The sequence below is a fragment of the Amyelois transitella genome, chromosome 11, assembly GCF_032362555.1.
Source record: "Amyelois transitella isolate CPQ chromosome 11, ilAmyTran1.1, whole genome shotgun sequence".
Classification (NCBI taxonomy): Eukaryota; Metazoa; Arthropoda; class Insecta; order Lepidoptera; family Pyralidae; genus Amyelois; species Amyelois transitella.
The window spans coordinates 5,137,166-5,157,826 of NC_083514.1; the positions used below are offsets into that span (position 1 = coordinate 5,137,166).

At 36.5% G+C, this 20,661-nt stretch overlaps 2 protein-coding genes across 2 annotated transcripts in view; one reads left to right on the forward strand and one right to left on the reverse strand.

Annotated features, from left to right (window-relative positions):
• Positions 1 to 16,555, forward strand: LOC106135069 (chromobox protein homolog 5). The gene is made up of 6 exons (XM_013335253.2): positions 1 to 468; positions 5,828 to 5,971; positions 6,335 to 6,478; positions 7,069 to 7,215; positions 7,298 to 7,422; positions 14,333 to 16,555. Exons 1-6 carry the CDS (start codon positions 196 to 198, stop codon positions 14,355 to 14,357), a joined length of 858 nt encoding a protein of 285 aa, XP_013190707.2. The 5' UTR covers positions 1 to 195; the 3' UTR covers positions 14,358 to 16,555.
• LOC106135070 (vacuolar protein sorting-associated protein 8 homolog) overlaps positions 15,927 to 20,661 on the reverse strand; it is a 17,715-nt gene continuing 12,980 nt past the window's right edge. The window contains exon 10 of the mRNA XM_060946400.1: positions 15,927 to 20,571. Within this exon, the coding sequence (XP_060802383.1) occupies positions 19,427 to 20,571 (1,145 nt within the window). The 3' untranslated portion in view covers positions 15,927 to 19,426. The remainder of the gene's footprint in view (positions 20,572 to 20,661) is intronic.

The window sequence follows — 20,661 nt, forward strand, 5'->3', positions numbered from 1 at the left end:
ATATTGATTACTCGTTACAAAGATTAACAGTAAAAAAACGATTCTTTGTTAATAGTTAGTATCGTTTCTTCGGTAAGCCTGCTCTAGTCTAGTTGTCTATGCTTAGGCGGTGCTTTATCTTACGCGTTGCCTATATTCTATTTCCCTCCATTTTAATTATTTGCTTGCACTATTGTTTACTTCCCTAAATTCAATATGCGAAAGTTATCAAAAAATCGAACAGAAGACGATGTGGTATCATCAACTAACGGATCGATTGTAAACGAGGAACAGGCTCATTCAACAGATGAACCTACACATAATAATTTTAAAGAAAAAGACCCGGCCTCAGAAGCCAATGAAAGCGCAGATCAAACAAGCGAAACGCACTCGGACGATGCTCCTCAAAAGTCAAAGTCTCAAAAGGGTAAATCCAAGAAAAGGAAATCTAAAGTGGAAAAAGAAGAAGCTGCTGAGGAGGAATATGAGGTTTGTTTCTTATATAAATTGTACAGTTATGTCCAATGCGCTCCAGGTAAAATCAAAATAAATATATTTTCAAAAACAGGCCTTTGCAGGTACTATTTCACATTTCATTTCAATAAATTAAATTTATTTAGACATTTCATCCCCCACACACAGTAACCACTATCAGCAACCCTTCTCAAAAATTGCCACCCATCCCAAATTACCATTTCTTGTAATATTACTTCTATGTAAATCAGTAATTTTTAGTGTATATGGGTACTTCTCTACTAATGGGAAAATGGCCCATACAAAGCTGTCCTGATACTTTTTTTTGCTAAATGATAGTTTTTCCTACATAGAAAGCTAAATTTATTCAAGCTTTAAACTATATAATTGACAACCACTTCATTTTTTTTATATTTTAGGAATTATCCACGATTTAATGAAAAATCATGACAGGGGACTGACACATATGACAGGGGAATGATTTTTACACAAAAGCAAGATAGTTTTCATTACAAATAAACTTTATTTTAGAAATTGAACATCCAATTAAGAACAAATAAACATAAACTAAAAAAACTTCTCATAAACTTCAAAGAAATTAACTAAGTCTTTCACTTTGCTTTAAATATTTTTTGGCAAACGTTTTAAACGTTCTTCGAATCATAGGTTTATAATCAACATTTTCTTCTTACATCTATCAATTAGTAACTAATATTTTGCATTTTAAATTGAGATCAATGAAACAAAACAACATATAATTATCATTGTTAATTGACTTATTCTCTTATACACTAGTATCAGGTAGTTAAATCAGTCTTAAAATTTCAATTTCTGGTCTTTGACATCAGTTGCTTTTATGCTTATTTTAATTTTTACACCTTCTAAGTAGTAAAATCAGTCTCAATTTAAGTGAGTTATCTTAGAGATCAGCTCTTGAAAATCCTATAATTATCATGTATCATCATTACTGTTCAAAAATATTAACCGGTGTATTAAATTTATAAAAGATTCTTTTCCCTTTTAGGATCAAGTCCGGATTAGTCAACTTTTTAATAATTTGCTCAAAGGCTATATCAGAAACATCTTCTTCGTCTACTTTAAAAGTCAGTCCTTCTTTATCACAGAGTTTTAAAAACGTGACAGTGAATTCACCATCTTCTTCATCAATTTTATTTATGACCGCAACATAACGGTATTCAGTATGTTTACTCTGCAACTTAACTAATACATAGTCTCCACAATTATACTTGTCGTTGTTATCTCGGGAAGGTCCCGCTTCCATTTCTTCCACAGGACTATCAGTTCGTGGCTTGGTCGCATATGAAGGTTCGATTTCAAACATATCAAGGGCATTATCATCCTCGGATGAAGAGGTTTCAGATTCGGTGTAAATGTCTTGAACACGAAGCTTCATTTTCTGGTTGTAATTAATTGTTCCAATTTTATAATGTTGACAGGTATTAGGGCAAAAACAGCTTAAACTTCTCATTGTCAAAACTGCTGGGGAAGTAGATATTCCAGTGATCTGGTGCACCTTTAATGTTCCATTAAAACTTTTTAGTTTGGAAGTCTTTTCAATGGCATCAGTAATTGATTGAATATCTTCGTCATTTATTGTATGGAAAATAATCCCAGGACATCTAGCTTGGATGACTTCCACAAATTGTTCCAGGGTATCGACATCACCTCCAGCAGCTACAACAGCATCCGCAGTCCTCTTGCAAGTAGCACCAACACCATCTGTGCACCCTTGCCATGTCCGGCCTCCGAGTAATTCCACGAAAATCCTTGTAGATTTGGAATATCTTTGGATAATCTCGAGGCCAAAACAAAGAACATAGTTTTGTTCCGATATTGTGTAACCGGCCCGTCACTAAGGAAATGAACATATTTAATTCCAGGTTGTATTGCTCGGAAAATTGGCTGCAAATGCGCCCAAATAGCTGAGGGTGAATGCGTCAAGTTTTTGGAAATGGTGGCGTAGGATTGTATTGAGTTTTTGAGATACACAACAACTGTGTGAATACTTATTTGAGTTCGAGATCCTCCGAAGTGGAAGGGTTGAATCTCTTCTCCGTATTTGGTACAATAATTTTCGGAGAAGTCCATGTGTATCAAAATATCTTCTTCGCCAAGATTTTCCTTCAAATGTTTGATTGCATTGAATTGATGTACAATGTTTCTTTGGTGGCAAAAGAACTTGTCTAGGTCAGCATGCAATTCATGTATCAACTCTCGCGGACGCAGCGTCAAAGTCTTTTTAAGGTGTTTAGTCACTAGCTTAGGCTTTTTAGATTTTGGATCCAAATATTCTTGTTTTTCAGATACCCATTTCTTGTATTGTATAGGTTTGTTGTCATCAAACTCATTGTAGGCAGGGGTTCTGTTATTGCACACTAGGCATTTTCTTGACAAACACTCCACATTATAGCGATCACAGCATAAATTTTCTAGTAACTTCTGATAGCTGTTATACGACAATATTTTTGCCGCGTGTAAACCAGACAGCTTTAAGTCAATGTTGGCGTGAGTGACACAAAGACAAGTGTCACGGTCTTGAGCTTTTGGCTTGACAACCCAGAAAGGACGCAAACGACAGAACATTTGATAGCTTATTTTGAAATTACTAGCTACAAATTTCTTGTACAAGCTCAGCACTGTATCTTGTAGATAGCGTTTTTGATGCTTGATTGAATTTCTTGTAATAAATTCCTTTTTTCCAGCACCTAGTCTGCTATTGCTGTCATCCTCATAAAACTCTCTAATCACTTTTGCACATCTCTTCGAAATTTTGTCAATTCGTGTTCGTTTAGGCATTTCCAAAGAAGGAGATGGTTTCCATTTTTTTGTCATTTTATAGTTAATAGCACTGTCTTTGGTAGTCCATAGTTTGTATTTATGTACTGATGTCCCAGCAACAACTTTTGAAAATATTTGTTTGTCTTTTTGGGTCTTTAATTGTGAATAATTTTCTTTCAATTGTTTATTCATCACCTCGCCGAACAATGCTTTTTTCACAATTTCTTTTCTCGAGTTAGAATCATCAATCATTCTGTTAATTTTCGTGTTAGGTGTTTCATCTTTATTTTGGTTTATAGTTTTTTCGAGTCTTGACAGTCTTTTTTTATACTTTTCGACTTTTCTTTTATATTCGAGTATCTTATTGTCTTTGTCTCTATTCGCTTTTTCTCTTAATAGCTTCGCATGTCTTTTTCTCTTTTTATTTGCAGAATTGTCAGTTGTAGGAGGTGCTGAAATCTCAGTCTCTGAACTTGGAGTGTTGTCTCTCACAAAAGCATTAGTTGTTTCCTTCAATGTCTTTTTCCTAGCCCGATAATCAGTACAATGTTTTTTCCAATTTTTTTTTGCAGTTCTGTGTTCACGTGGAGTCATGTCTCGTACGAGTTTTCTTAAGCCTTTTTCTTTTTTCTTTTGATACTTAAGACGTTCTTTTTCTTTCATTTCTTCTCTCTTTTGGGGATCATTTTTAAGGCGCTGATATCTTAAACGTTCTAATTCTTTCTTCCTTTCTAATAATTCTTCCCTAGTCTTCTTTTGAGGCGGCATTGTGAAGTTTACCTGAGAAAAAAATAACTAAAGTCAGTCCCCTGTGTAATAAGACAGTCCCCTGTCGCTCAAATATACAGGGGACTGTCGCCAGGGGACTGGTTATTTAACCTAAAATTCGGATTATTTGCAATAGCATTGTACTACTTAAAAATTGCGAAATATCATATTCAACAAGAGATTATGACATAATAATTACGAATAATTCATTAACTTATCTTTCAAAATGATAAAATAAAACACATACCCAAGGGACTGTTATTTGATCCGGCCGCGGCACGTGTTCGCCTCAACACTTGCTTCGCACTACAGGAAGATGGCGGCTGGTCACACAAACTTGTTATACGGACGAACTTCACAACTATGTCGTTCCGTTCCACGCTAACGCAATATGTTACTTCTATTAGATTATTTTTTTTCGTTTGTTTTATTCATGACAGGGTACTGTTCACAAATTGTTAGGACAAACTTTAGAGTTAAAATTTTTCTATTATTTAACTTAAATTTAAATATATTCCAGAATATTTATTATGTTCATTTATCATACATTAGAACAGTATTTGTGAATACTACATATTTTGGACAAAATTAGAAAAAAGTCTTGGTAGAAACTGTAAATCTGGAATGGGGACAGGTCAGGGGACTGTTTTTGGGGTTTTTGAAAAGATATTTCGTAAAAATCGGGAATCTCTTTTTATTTACAAATTGGTAGCTTAGAAAGAACTTTTATTGTACTATCTTATTAAATGATCGTTTGAAAAACATAGCCACACACAATTCTAAAAATTGCTCAGGACATTGATTTTCCCGATAGTGGAGAATCACCCATATCCTTTAAATTGTAGTTTCCTAAAAAAACCAATCCTTCCTTCAATCTGGCTATAATTTTGTTCTATACAAACCATTGAACATACATTTTGTATTAACATGTGTTTAAGTTTATTTTTTTTTGTATAAGGAAAAGTTCTTTTGCTTGCCATCAGGCGCTAGTTTCTATTAAAACATTAATTGTAAAAGGTGTAACTAGATAATGTTTAAATATTTTGAGTTTGTTATATATGTTTGTGGCTTCCAAGCCTTGTAGCTTCATTTATTATAAAAAAACATATCTGGCCTTATTAAGATAAAATTGAAATGCAGCTAGAGAAAATGTACTTAAAATGTATAATTGTGTAGTTGAAATGATACCTGGTAGAAATATTTTCTGTCATATTACAGACTAGCTCTGCCTGCAACTTCATCCATGTGGAATAATTATTTTGGGCATCATTAAAGCCCTCAAGGATGAATAATTTTCACTTATTTTTTCACATTTTCCATTATTTCTTTGCTCCTAATAGTTGCAGCGTGATGTTATATAGCCTAAAACCTTCCTCGATAAATAGTCTATTCAACACAAAAAGGATTTTTCAATTTGAACCAGTAGTTCCTGAGATTAGTGGGTTCAAACAAACAAACTCTTCAGCTTTATAATATTAGTATAGATTCAGCTTTATAATATTAGTATAGATTTTGAAAATTAGATACTGATGAAAGTAACTATTCATAGTTAAAAAGTAACAAGACAAAATGTGGTTGGATTTGGCATTGAGAACCCTTTTGAAGTATACATAACTATTTGATGTATTACAGAGTATTAGTTTTACAGAGGATGATGTTGCAAATGGGCAAGAAGCTAGTTGTAAAGTTGATTGTTTTTTTGAGGTGATCCAGGATTAAGTTATTTGTGTTATTTAATTTTGCACCATATTGATTTTGGTCACATGAAATTTTTCATGACTTTGTACTTATTGGCACTACTTTACAGGTGGACAAAGTAGTTGACTCAAAAAAGATAAAAGGTAAACTACATTATCTTATACGCTGGAAAGGTTATTCTGCAGACAGCGATACTTGGGAGCCAGAAAATACATTGTCTTGTCCTGATTTAATCAGCAAATACCATGAAGAGGTAACTAATCCCTTGCATCTTAATTAGTTTTCTGTGAAACCTTTAGCCCAGCTTTTTAGCTCTTGAACTTGACCATATTTTTTCAGCTAAATATATAAAACTTAAAAGAGACTGACTGACTGATCTATTAACGCACAGACAAAACTACTGCACTAATCATGCTTTTATTTTGCATGCAGATAGTAACTATGATTTAGATTTAGAGATTTTATGAGGAGGGATTGCCCAAAATTCACAGGGGAACAAATACAAGTGGGATTTTTTGTTTAATGTGGGCATAGCAATGGCCATTCTCAAATTTTTAGCATAATTCTGATCTGAGAATAAGTTTCACTTTATTTGAAAACACAATTTTTTTGATAGAAGGAGAATTCTAAAAACAAAGAAAGTAAGATGTCGACAAAGATGAATCTTAAGCGAAAAGTTGTTAAAAAAGAAACCAAATCAGCTAAGAGACCTAAAACCAGCTGGGACAGTGAAAAAGCTGATGAAAATGCAGAATATGAGGTAATTTTTTTAAATTCATACATACATACCATCCCGCCTGGTTCCCATTGGTGTAGGAAAATACTATGGATTTCCATGAAAAGAGTGCAGAGGAAGCGGGAGAGGTCTGTAAGGATTGTAGCAAGTGGAAATCCATAGTCTCTTTTTTTAATTCAGTATCATATACTTATTTAATTAGATCTATTTATAACTAATACTTTCTTAATTATTTTACATATTGTAAATTGTTATTGAATTGATTTGAGAGCATTTTTTTAGGTATATTGTTTTATTTAATTTTATCCTCAGTGAGAAGCAGATAGATTTTGGATAATAAGAACTCCATAATATTAAGAGTGACAAATTCACATTAGCTTTATTTTTTGTACAACAACCCACCCTATCTTTGCGCGGGTAGAATTTATACATGTATACCTTCCTCTTGAATCACTCCGAACTTTAAAAGAAACTGCATCAAAGTCTGTTATGTAGTTTTAAAGATGTAAGCATACATACAGAGAACAGATATAGGCAACAACTTTGCTATATATGTATGCTAAAATTAAATTTGAAATTTATTATACACATTTATAAAAACTTTCTTATTTCAGGTTGACCGCATTTTAGAAGTGCATCATAAGAAAAATGGCAAAAGAGAATTTCTTATTCATTGGAAAGGCTGGTCAAGCAAATTTGACTCTTGGGAACCAGAGAGTCATTTAAACTGTCCAGATTTAATAAAAAGGTTCATGGATAAGGTACATACTATTTGTGTTTCATTATTGCTGTCTTTTGTAAATATCAATATTAGAAAACAACATAAACAAATTTAAATTCCAGGTTGGTGCAGCAAGAGCAACAGAGTCACGGAATTTAAGGGTTGCCCCAGAAACAACAAATCGTTTTACCTTGCAAGCTCCATCTTCAGGACGCAGACTCAGCAAAAGATGTGGTCAACGTCAAAGGTGAGTAAAAGTTTTTACAACTTTATCAACTTTATAGGGTTTCAATTTATACAGGTAGACGTTGAATAAATGAGCTTTATTAAAACGTATATTACATATTATTATATATTTATTTATAATCATTATAAATAATAGAATACTAAACAGCAATTAAATGAAAATCAGAGACCACATCTTTCCAATTGCCACGATCCCTGCACACTTCTTTCGCTTTTTTTACATTCATGACTCTCTTCATGCAAGCTCGTCGGTTTTGGGTACTCTTGACCTGACCTTTTGCTAGAATGTCTCCAATCTGATCAAGGTACGTTCGTCTAGGCCTATTTCCACCGCATTTATTCTACTTTTGTGCTTTTTCTGCCACACCCAATCAGTCCCATACATTAGTGTTGGAACCAACACGCCCCTATGCTGTCTGACGCCAGTATAACCTGATCGTCAGCATAGAAAAGCCATTTGACGAGTAACTCATCCTTAAATCACTTTCAGACTCTTTCAAATTAGTCAAATAATTATCCATGAATCGGTTGAACAGATCAGTGACGCAACACATCCCTGTCTAGCCCCTATCTTGATATTAAACCATTCAGTGTGCATCCCGTTAACTCTAACCACGCACGTGAATCCTTATCACGGAACTGTTCACCATGCATATCTAGTGCTGACCATAATTCATTCCAATCTACTCCACTTTTCAATTTTCGTGTGGAAAAATCCCTAATTCGCAAAACAAATGGTAAGCAACGTGTTATTTTCATTCATTTAAAACTTTTTCTTTTAAACTATAAACTATGGGTGGTGCGATAAAGTGCACATGTATACAACAAAATACATACATTAGTAGCAGACCATAGGCCGATCCTTCTCATCCTTCGGGACCTTCCAGTCATGGTCTCGCTGCCGAGGAGAACATCGAAAATAAACGACTAGACGAAATTCAGAGAGCAGCTTGAGGGCTACAAGGCCAGCGTCCGTACCAGTTGTGTGATCCTGTTGCCCAAACCGGGCAAAGACCACCGCAAGCCGGAATGTTACCGGCCGATTACGCTCTTCAGCGCCCTTTCGAAGGTGTTCGAGAAACTGCTGTTCGGCTTCATACTGCCGTATATGTTCGGGTTTCCGCCCGAACATTCGATGACGCTCTAGATCGCCAGACTCCTTGTCGAGATCTCGGCCGCCGCCAACAACAAGAAGGAGAACGTGGCTGTCGTGCTCCTCGGCAATGAGAAGGCATTGGACAGAGTATTGCACGAGGGTTTGTTGTACAAACAGTCGAACAGCCCCCTACCTGAAGAACCGCAAGATCCTGAGCGCAAGATCCGGGTGGCGGTCAAATACCCGTCAGGGCTGGTGTTCCCCAGGGCAGCTGTCTGAATCCGGCCTCCTACGCCGCGTACACCGATGACATTCCGGTCGCCGATGGAGTCAAACTGGCACTCTACGCTGACAACGCAGCGTACTTCGCGGCGTCAATGAACGCGCCAAGAAAATCCAGAAGGCCCTCGACGCCCTGCCAGACTAGCTCCATAAGTGGGACTGTCGGTAAATGTGGCGAAAACGTAGGCCCTCATCACCGGGAACACCGCCCCTGAAGCTCTTCGGGAAGGACGTTACGTGGCAGCCACACATCACCTATCTCGGGGTCAAGATCGACCGTGGACTTCGCGTAAAGGGCCACGTCGACTCAGTGGTGCAAGCTGTGAAGATGGCCAGTCGCCGTCGTCGGGGCCCCACGGTACGTGAGGAACGCGACGATCCAGCGGGACCTCAAATGGGAAGGCCTGGACACATTCATTTCGCGTCTGGCCAGTGACATGTTTGGCAGGGCGGACAGGTCGGCGCACTCACATCACGTGGGGATCGCCTGTCCACGCTTGCCCGTCGGACCGATGACACTGGCCATCACCAAAAGAGGCCATTATCACACCGAGCATTACTGCAGGCGCCGTGACCGCGGCGCCCATTGAACACAGGATAGGAAGACCGAATAGGCTATTTTACACCATGTAAAAAAAAATATAAAAATGCACGTATCTTATAGATTTTGTAAAAAATAAAAGAAAAACATCGATCATTATTCATAAAAGTGCAATATGGATTTTATAATTCAATTTAAAAAATCCTCTTTTTTAATCTGTTCTTCAAAAGTCGAAAACGCTATCCGCCATGTTGGGTACTGACGTGACGTCATACTTTTAGTAAACAAATATCGAATCGAAAACATATTGATGATGTCAGGCTCTGTTTATTTTGAAATTTTAAAATTTCTATCACGTTTTTGGGTTTTTACTCTTTAATAATTTAATAGAATCATGGAAGACGGTTTTGTGAAAGCAGACAATATAAATCTACCGAGGATTAATACGTTGATGGTGGCGAAATTTTTTGCGTCCATAACATAACCTAAAAGTAAGTACTCAAAGGTTGTTGGTGTTATATTAACATGACTTGTTGTTACTTTACTATTTACAATGAATGCTAACTTACATCAAAGTGGTCTTCACAGAAATACAATCTTGATTTTGTAGACAATGCCTTTGGATCTCTTCTTGCTAATTTCAACCAAGTGTTTCTCATTTTAATATCACTTGGCAGTGGAATCCACAATTTTTCTGGTGTTTTTATACTTGTATTCTTGCATTCAGGAACAAGACACCAACAATATGTATTGTAATTCATTATTACAAAAATCTTTTTACTTTAGTCTTACGTAGAGCCGTATTGTTTACTAAAAGTATGACGTCACGAGTCAAAACAGCATGGCGGATGGCGTTTTCGCGCGAAAATACAAAATCATAAATAATAAATCGTTTTTAGAGCACTTTTCGGCTTCAAAAAATTTTAATAAAAATTCTATAGGTATAACACAGTCTCAGGATTGATTTAAAACAGTTTTCAAAAAAGAGTGTAATAGCCTATTAGTGGCCGCCACGGCCACGCCAGCGACCTGCTTACCGCAGCAGGTAGCGAAGAAGTCTGCTGAAGAGGGCCACAACCCTGAGTAGCATTCTCGCAATATAATCAAATAACTTCGCAAACATCCGGTCATTAACTTTTGTGTTATTGTGTTAAAAATGGCACATTGCATACCAAAAAAAGTTAAGCCAATCATATATAACAGCCTAGTTAAGTCTCACATTAAATATTTAATTGACATATGGGGATCCGCTGCTCAAACTAACTTGATAAGGTTACGGACTTCTCAAAATAAAATTATCAAAGCCTTGTTCCACTATCCTTTGCGCACTCCTACTAAACAACTTTATGAAAAAACTAAATTATTCACTATTTAACAACTTTATACATATAAGACATGCATTTTGATTAGGAAAATAACTACAAACAAGACAAAATCTAACATACAACTAAAGCCCAAGAAATACACAATCTTAGAATAAAAAATAAAAATTTAATAATCCCTAGAACCAACTGTACAACAAGTTGCCTATTGAACTTAGAACAAGTATGAGCATAAATGTATTTAAGAAAAAACTTAGACTACACATCGCAACCACTACCATATGATTAATTTGTGATTTGTAAATATTTTTTGATGTACTCATCTCATTTTAAGTGGAATATAATTTCTTTATGAGAATAAAGTTCTTTAAACCTTGACCAAGCATGGGAAATCCGCTCAAAAGCTGTTGACGGTTTACGGGGACTCTGCCCCTGGAAAAACCATGGTTGAAATTAAACACCTAACTATTTTTTCTTTTGCCTACAACCCATGCCTCTAAGTCTGATGCATATCATAACATGTTACAGTTAAACGTTTTATATAGGAGTACTACTAACCTTTGACCGTAGTTTCGCCCGCGCGAATTTAACCTTTTAGCCGCCATGATGCACGGCAATAAAATGTGCCCCTAGCGCCAACACTATTATTTATGCCAAAACTTTAGAGTTTTGACACATCATTTCGATAAAAAGACAATTTTGAAAATAGTGCAATTACATAGAAGGAGGTGGCGGCGGCACTGGGAGCAATGGTGGTGGGGGTGGCACAATAAAACAATATGAGAATAAATAATTATATACAGCCTTGGCCAAAAGTATTAGGCACCCCCAACTTTTATTAAAATAATGAAGTAAAACAACTTTTATTTTCTATATTTATTTATTTCTTAAAAATTAGGTTAATATAAACAAGAAAAGCTTAAAATCTAGTAGGTCCACCTTTAGATTTTATTACTGCACTGATTCGAGCCGGCATGCTGCATACTAACTTTGTACACTCATTCCTAGAAATACTGTTCCATTCTTAAACTAATGCATTTTTAATGCACTTTTTGATGAAATACAATGCTCCTTGATCCTCTGCTTTAAAATACCCCAAAGATGCTCAATTGGGTTGAGGTCTGGAGACTGCATCGGCCAATCCAGCACCTCAATATTATTTTCAACAAACCAACGCATCACAATCCCTGACTTATAACACGGTGCGTTGTCTTGCTGAAAAATGACGCCGTCTAGGTTGGTGTCACCGTAAATGCTTATTAGCGATGGTATTAGAGGAGTTTTGAGTACTTGGATGTACTTTTCACTGTTCATACGACCTTCACAAACAAACATTTCACCAACGCCATCGACAGCCATGCAGCCCCAGATCATAATGCTACCTCTGCCGTGCTTGCCAGTAGGTACAACGCAATCTGCATGGTATTCTGCGCCCATACGTCGCCTCACAAAGGTCACACCCGGTGTCCCAAAAACCTGGTTGAGGAAAAAACAATACCTATTAGGAAATTGATTATAATTTGTAATATTAGAGTGGAACTAAAAAGGAAACGTTCTTAATTATAAGAAAACTACTAGAATTGACTCACCTTAAAGTTAGATTCATCAGACCACACCACATTAGACCAATCTTCCTCTGTGAAATGTTGGTACTGTAAAGCTATTCTAGGCGCTTCTTTTAATTAGTTTCTGACAGCCTAGGCTTCTTCCTGGCTTTGCACCCTTTTAGGCCTGCTTCCCCGAGTCTTCTTGTGTCGGTTTGCGAACTTATTGACTTTCCAGCTTCATCTGACAAGGCAGCAGCAAGCGCGGATGAAGTTTTCTTCCTATTTTTCAGTGACTCTCGAACCAATTTTCTATCTTTGCGATCCGTAGTCACACGTTTTCGGCCTGCTCGTGGTTTGTCGTTGTGGGTACCGGTCTCAGTTAACCGTTTGATGGCCGACTGTACAGCGCAACGCGAACATTTTACCAACTTGGCAATTTCTTTCTGGGATCGCCCTTGTTCGTGTAAAACTTCAATTTTCACTCGATTTTCAATAGTAATTTTACTTTTTTTGGGCATTTTAGAATTAATATGATGTCAATTTGTCGCTCAAAAAAAATTACAGCTCGTTTACTAGTTGAAGTCTAGAACACAACTGGTCATATAATCACTGATGAGATTACAAAAAACTGAAATCTTTTGTTTTCGGTGACCAGGGTTTTTCATGACCTCAAAATATGCCACCTACTGCGCCAGGTAACGTTTTATGACCCTGACAATACATTAAAGATAAGTATTTATTCATTGTTTCAATAGTAAACATGCATTGTGTATTTTTAAGGGGTGCCTAAAACTTTTGGCCAAGGCTGTAGATTAAATATGAAATAAAACATTTTAAAGACTGAATTATAAGATTTTAAAGGCATTATAATGATTTGAATGCTAAATTAATCACCTGTGAAAAATACTTCGATACAAAATAATACATAAACAATACTATACCATAGACTAAAAATAATATAAAAATCTATCAAATATCGATTTACCCCATCCCTATGGTTGTATATATTCAACTGCGGCGCTTAATTAATGGAGAAACGGTGAAGTTGCTAGTGATTGCCAGTACCAGCTTTTCGATAAGTAATCTTATTGGAAGTTAAAATTATAGCTGTCTTTAAGTATATCTACGACTCTACGTGTATTGTAACGATTAGTTAATACTAAATTGTTTTTTTATATAAAAGTTAATAATTATTTAATTTACTTAGGTAACATTGGTAAAAAGTTTTAGTTTTATTTATACTGACAATGATTGATTTCATTAGTGAAACAGCTCTAATTTTATACAAATTGATTTGTGGCAAAATGGAAAAACCTACTATTATTACTTATCGTACAATTACCCTCACTATCATCACAGATTGCTCGTTTGTGACGTCACTGGCGGTTGAATATATGCAACTACGGCGTTGGTCGGTTAAGATAATATGAGATGGGCTAGTGTTGTACACTTAGCTTGTTTTAGTAATAACTAAAATAACTAAATAGTTTTTCTTTAAAGCGCAGTTTGTAGACATACATTTTTCGGTTTTAAGTAAACAAAATATTATTTTTTTATTGATATTTCATTAATTTACAATATATCTTGCGTTAAGTATGGGAGGTATAGAAATATGGATAATCGATTGGGTACATCACTGCTGTTGGATTTATGCAACTGTGGCTGTGCATTCATACAAAATTTTTTGATGATGCGGATTGCTTTCACATGTTTCTTTATTTGAAATTTTACTCATACCTCAAGTGATAAAAGGAAGTAGTAAGGAATAAGACAGTCTTATTTTGAACTTAACCTTAATACCATAATTTATTATTTATAATTTACTTTCTGGATGCGTTACAACTAACAACAGAAATTTTGTTGTATATATACAACTGTGGCGCTAAGGACACAAACTGAATTTGTTGAATATACATATACAACTGCGGCGGTTAATGGGTTAACCCATTAACCGCCGCAGTTGTATATATATAACTATAGTTTTGACCGGGATGAAACTTACCATACTCTTAATTTTATTTACGCAAAATTCAAGAGACAACAAACAAACAAATACACTTATTTGCATTTTTAATATTAGTTTGGATATATGTACCCTAATGACCCTTTTATTTTCTTTTCAGAGTTCGCTATGACAATGCAGAATGAAACTTAAATGCTAAGAAGAAAAGATAATAGAGACATTCATATGAATTATTATTGTTTAAAATTCTGTATGAGCAGTAAAGTGTAAAAGAGCTAGTTAGATAATGTATCAGTAAGGCTTGTATGGTTTTGAAAAATTAAAAAAAAATCTATACATACATATAATAATAATGTAAGGTACCTTTGCATAATTTTTGATCCTAATACCACATTCTTTGACAATAATACCATTGACAAGGTTGCCTATTTCAGATGTTTACCAAAAAGTTAGAAAAAAACCTTGTCAATGATCAGTGTCTAGTTCATCTTAGAAATTATTGAATTAATGGCTTGCGTGTATTAAATCCATTATTTATTCAAATTATAAATTTTTGTAGCCATAGGTTGTTTGTACAACACCAACCTGCATTGCCTTATAGCAAGGTTCATATTATATCTAAGGTTAAATATATAATTATGTGGGTACTTCATTATTATTATTCTATGCTATATTTGTCAAAGTGAAATGGCATGCATGCGAGTTTCAATTTTTAATTTAAAAAATAATTCAAATGGATGAATTATCTTATCCATTGACTATTGAAAACATAGACTGTCAAATACTAGACAAACATTGTATGAGAGACTTGCCTGTATCTTTAGGGTTTGAATTACAAAGTTGAGTGTTATACCGAGTTATTATAATAGATGAATTATAATAACTCGGTTTATTGCAATCATTTAACCATTGGTATTGGTAGATTTAATTGATTTTTATCTCTCGTCCAACCCCCGTAGTATGGCACACGACGCCTTTTTTATCGCAGGAATTACTATCGCTGTCCTGTTTCTCGTCATAATAAGAAGCGAAACAGCGTGCTTTGGGTTAAGTCAAGACTGCTTACCACTATAGAGGTATGATTTTTTTTTATAAATTGGTGCACAAACCCGATTATGGCTAAAGCTAGATTTTAAACTAGCGAATTTTGATTATAACATTCATTTGTTGTGCCACGACTATAATATTCATTTCGGTTTGCTAGTCCAAAAATTTTATTTACAAATTTCATAGATTGCGTAACTGGATATTTTTTTAATTTACCTATATCAACCAGTTTTAAATAGTATTAAGAAAAAAAACATAGAATAATAGAAAGCCTTTCAAATGCAATTTATAGAACATATAAAATATTTATATTCAGATTTTGACGTTGAATGTAGATCTAATGTGTTTTTATCTTAAGTATATATGTCACTGAAAATAACAATAACCGCTAGATTATAAACTTCCTAGAAAATTCATCTTTATCATCTTCGTAGAATTCAAAATGAGAACCTTCCGTTCACATTTTCGTAAATTTAACAATTTGAAAATTTCATGGTAAATTTGTAAACTTACGAATATCCGTTCGTTAGAGTCTAAATGGTTCGACCAGTTAAAAACGTGCTTTTAATTTTACTACTACTACTTACTCATCTCATTTTAAGTGGAATATAATTTCTTTTTGAGAATAAAGTTCTTTAAACCTTAACCAAGCATGAAAAACCGCTCAAAAGCTGTTGACGGTTTACGGAGACTTTTTTAAAATAGGGCAAATAATACACAGCTCTCTGATTGGTCAATGTTTCATGTGTCGACATTGGCAGTTTCTATGTCGCTTATGGTACACTATGGTAGTAAACTTAAGTTACAAAATAAAACTATTTTCCGATTCAAAACAGTAGCAACATTTAAAATTTTATAAAAACACTAGAAACCGATTGGTTTATGTTCAATAGCGATGGTGGAGGAGAGAAAGGAGATGGTATTTAACCAATCAGAGCGCATGTCGTTTGGTTATTGCTCATTATTTTATTCGAGAGTTCAGATCAGAATCCTACAAATAAACTTGCGGTTATTGTTATTTTCCGGTGACAATATACATTATTATAAACTGGTACCTACTCACTCATTAAGAAACGCATAAAAAGGGGACCCTGAGTACACAAACATTATACGCAATTCGAAAAAGAAAATTTCCTTATGATCCCATTGTTGACATATGACTCAACCTGCCACCGCTGGTACCAAACGAGGGATCCTTTTTTTATGATAGGATAAGTGATGTGGCCAGATAAAAATGTTGTATTGTAGAATTGCACTAAAAGTTACATTTTTTTTATTCAAGTACATTGTATGTGAAATGGTGTGAGAGTAGATTTAAATAAATGTGTATAAAATATATGTATTTTTTCTTACCCGAAAAATAAAATATGGATATTCGTGCCTATGGATGAGACGACTGAGAACCATAGCTCGTAAAATGGTTGTGGGATTATTTTTTATGATGAGCAATTAGAAGTGTCTGAAGGCTAAGGACCTCAAATGTTAATCTCTTAGATTCTGAGTAATCAGACATCAAAAGAAAAATATTTTAAAAAATTAATTTAAAAAAAATATTTAATGAACACAAAAACTTGGCGATGAAGATACAGTAAGAAAGTAAGTAAATGCTTTATTATTAAAACAGTAGTACAGTACAAAGGCGAGCTTATCCCTAAGTGAGATTTTTCCAGCCAACCTACAATAAGAGGATCGCATACTAGAATCAAGGCAAGGTTGAACGACAGTTTATTTAGGAGGTATGATGCTAAAGACTTAAACCAATTCTAGACTCAAGAAAGAATTTATTAAGATTATTTTTAAAGGAATTAGAAGAAGGGGACAATATGATATTAAAAATTGTTTGTACATGCTTATCTCAGGAACTACTAAACGGATTCCAATGATTTTACTTAATTTAACAAATTTAGGCTAGCCCCCGCAGCTTGGTACGTGCGGCGCTGCTTTCATCGCGCGTAAAACTATCGCTGTTTTGCTTTTTATTATGAAGTAAATTATGAGTGTAGCCCCGAGCGTCCTCTAGTAATAAATATGTAAATAAGATACATTTTGGATATAAACTAACTGATGTCTGCAACTTTCGCGTGAATGAACGATTTCGATAAGGAGTCAAATTATAAGACCATTATGTCAAAGAACTTAATGTAAAGTAGGTAAGTAAAACCAAATTATTTAACTTAACGGACGAGCTTGCAAAAACAGAGCGAAAACGTGAATGAGTGATGTATGTAGATAATACAAAACAGGTAGGTAAGTGCAAGGTATTTTATAAATAAAAAAAACTTTAAATCATGGGGATTTCACTATATTTGTAGATTTTATAGTTTGGGATATTTTTTTTATACAAGTTAACAAATTATCAATTAACTTTTAAACTAAAAATATAAACAACTGTATACCTACTTACTAGATGTTTAACATTTTCGTACTGATGTAAAGTATCGCATTTGTGGAGAAAATATCAGTAAAATTGTAATTGTTTCGCACCTTTTATACTTATTATCTACATTTAACTAACAGTTTATTTGTCACCGGGATATAAGTAACAAGATCCTACAGTTAAACTTCATATGGAATTCATACTCTTGTAGGATTCGAAACGAGAGAATAAAACAACGGTACTTTATTTCTTACTCCTGGCTTTAGTCCCGGTTGCATCCTCACCTCTTTCGGAGAGGAGCCCGGGGTTTGGCTTTGACCATGGATCCTGGATTGGGTGTCATGTTTTTACACTAAGCGACTACCATCTGACCACCGCAACCTCTGCAGGTAAACCTAACTCGTATTGGATCCATGGTTACACATCCAGTTGCCTCAATGTGCAGGTTTTATCACCGTAAGAGCATCGGTTAGTATTCAAACTTATGTACATAACTGTGAAAACAGTCGAACTGGTACATGGCCGGGGTGGGATTTGAACCTGGACCTTTCTGCGCATCACGCATTTTATTCGGGCACCTTAACAATTCGATCCCCGACGGTCTATCAAAAAACGACCGTGCTCTGACATTTTACCGTATTACATGTATTTTAACTAATTTTTTTGAGGCTATGTGTACTAAGCCTTTTAAAATCAGTTTTATAACGGCGAATGGGAGGAAGGAGAAGGAACATGTGACTGATACCAATCAGAGTGCACATGTCGTTTGATTAATGCTTATTTATTATTTTAAGTGTGAGTTCGGTTCATCAATTTGCAGGAAAGTGGACGTGAAATAATACAATTTTTTTCTCGTTTAGAATCCTACGAAAGTTTATATATTTTCTAGGAAAACTATAATCTATACTATACTAATATTATAAAGCTGAAGAGTTTATTTTGTTTGTTTAAACGCGCTAATCTCAGAAACTACTGAACCGATTTGAATAATTCTTTCACTGTTAAATAGTCTATTTATCGAGGAAGGCTATAGGCTACATTTTATCCCGGATTTCCTACGGGAAACGTCAACAATGCAGGTGAAAGTTGAATGAGTCGGCCATCTGCGAGCTTTTCACGCGAACGCTGCGCAAACCAACAAAGATATAGTAAAACAATGTACTAAAGATGTGAAGTACTAATTTTTTGCCACAAAAAAGTCCGCGAGAGCATATATCTATCTCTTAAGGTTTACTTACAATAACCACTTTTATGTTAATTTTTTAAGATTATTTTTTATTTATAAACATAAGTTATTTTGAAACCAATTTTCTTTAATTCAGTATCAATCCTTATCCAAATAAATATGTTTATTACTTTCGGCTTTTTATGTAGACTAAAATTGCCATTTACAGTATATAAATCAGACGAATAGGTTTTGAGATATAGTAGTTATAAGCAATTTGCAGCGAAACATTTAATACGCCGAACCAGCGTTCTTTCTAATACGCGTGACCGCCTTAGCAGCTATAATTGATAAAGCCGAGGAGGATGTTTGCAAAAATAAATATGATGCCCAAAATAACTATTCCACGCGGACGAAGTCGCGGGCACAGCTAGTAAAAAATAAAAGAAAACTATTAACTTACGGTTCTTGTTATTTCCTGGTGTCATTATTATACTCGTATTACGCCGTTTAGTGTCGCGACTTCACAATCATCATGTCGTATACCATTCGGTAATAAGTCGGAGCTAAAAAACATCAATGTTTTCACATACCTATTTGTTATTGTTATATAGTCTTACGTTGTTCGTGATGGTTAAACAAACATGTCATGCATATACGTCGTTTCATATTATTCCTTCCAGATCGGGACGCGGCGGAGCCAGTAAAACCAATGTATGTTCCGACGGCGGCGACACCCGGCGCGGCGGCCGCGCCGGCAGCACCGCCACGTCTGCCGGCACGCGCGCGCCGCACGCGCCACACGTAGGCTCCGGCGTGCACGACGCGTGCACCGCGCGCGCGCAGTGCTGCGTGCGCACCGCCTCGCTCGCCAGCCGCCGCCCGCAGCGCACGCAGCGCCCGCGCACCGGCAGCCCGCGACCCGCCGCGCCCAGCGCGCGCGCCAACGCCGCGTGCGCCTCACGGCCCGCGATCCGCGACGCGCACTGCCAGCCGCGCCGCCGCGTATCCGCGCACGCCGCCAAGGTGAGCGCTGCGCGCGTGGAGTCGCACGTGCGCGACACCAGCGTGTCTACGGGCAGGTAGGCGGCCGCCTCGAGCAGCGCGGCGGGCGGGAGGGCAGGCGCGCGCCGCAGCAGCGTGTCCCAGAGCGCGGCGGCGGCGACGCGCGGCAGGGCGGCCGCGGCGCGCGCACACAGCGCCCCCGCGCGAGCGGCGAACGCGGTGACCGCCTCGTCGTCGTCGCTCGCCTCGAGTCTTCGCAGGAGCGTTTCGAGCGCCGCCTCAAAATCCCCGTTCGCCTCGAGACAGTCTGCTTCGGCGTCTTCGACCTTAGTCTCTCTAACAATAGCCAGTGCATCCTCCGGCCGGACGATTCCCGGATTGTGTGTCAGAAACTCTTTCACCTCGCCCGGCCTGGTTGTGCACAAATTTCGAAGATGGGCAGCAGCGGCGTCGCCACGAAGTCGCCCAGACTTGAGCAAAGAATTGCCAAATTCGAGAATACCTTCGCCGGATAACATATTAAAAACTGCAACGATGTAAGTCGAGTCGTCGTCGTCGATTAACGCCGCAGCAGCGCACGGGCGTAGTTTGACGAGAGTACAAAAGAAAAATATTCGCTCGTCAGCAGAAAATTTAGCAAATAGTTCACCATCGTCGCAGGTACATGTGCGGACATACTCGAACAATTCATCAAGGTCGGTGCCGGACGGTGTTTCGATTTTGAAGAAGTGCTCGAGCGCATTTTTCTGTCGTCCGAGCTGAGCTTCGAGCCACCACAATACACGCGATCGCGCTTTCAGCTGTTCTAGAAGTACAAACAAGGTAATTAATCTCGATTCCAATAGCCAAAAAAAGCGCGAGCTATAATGTCGCTACTCAACTGTCCATCTACGAA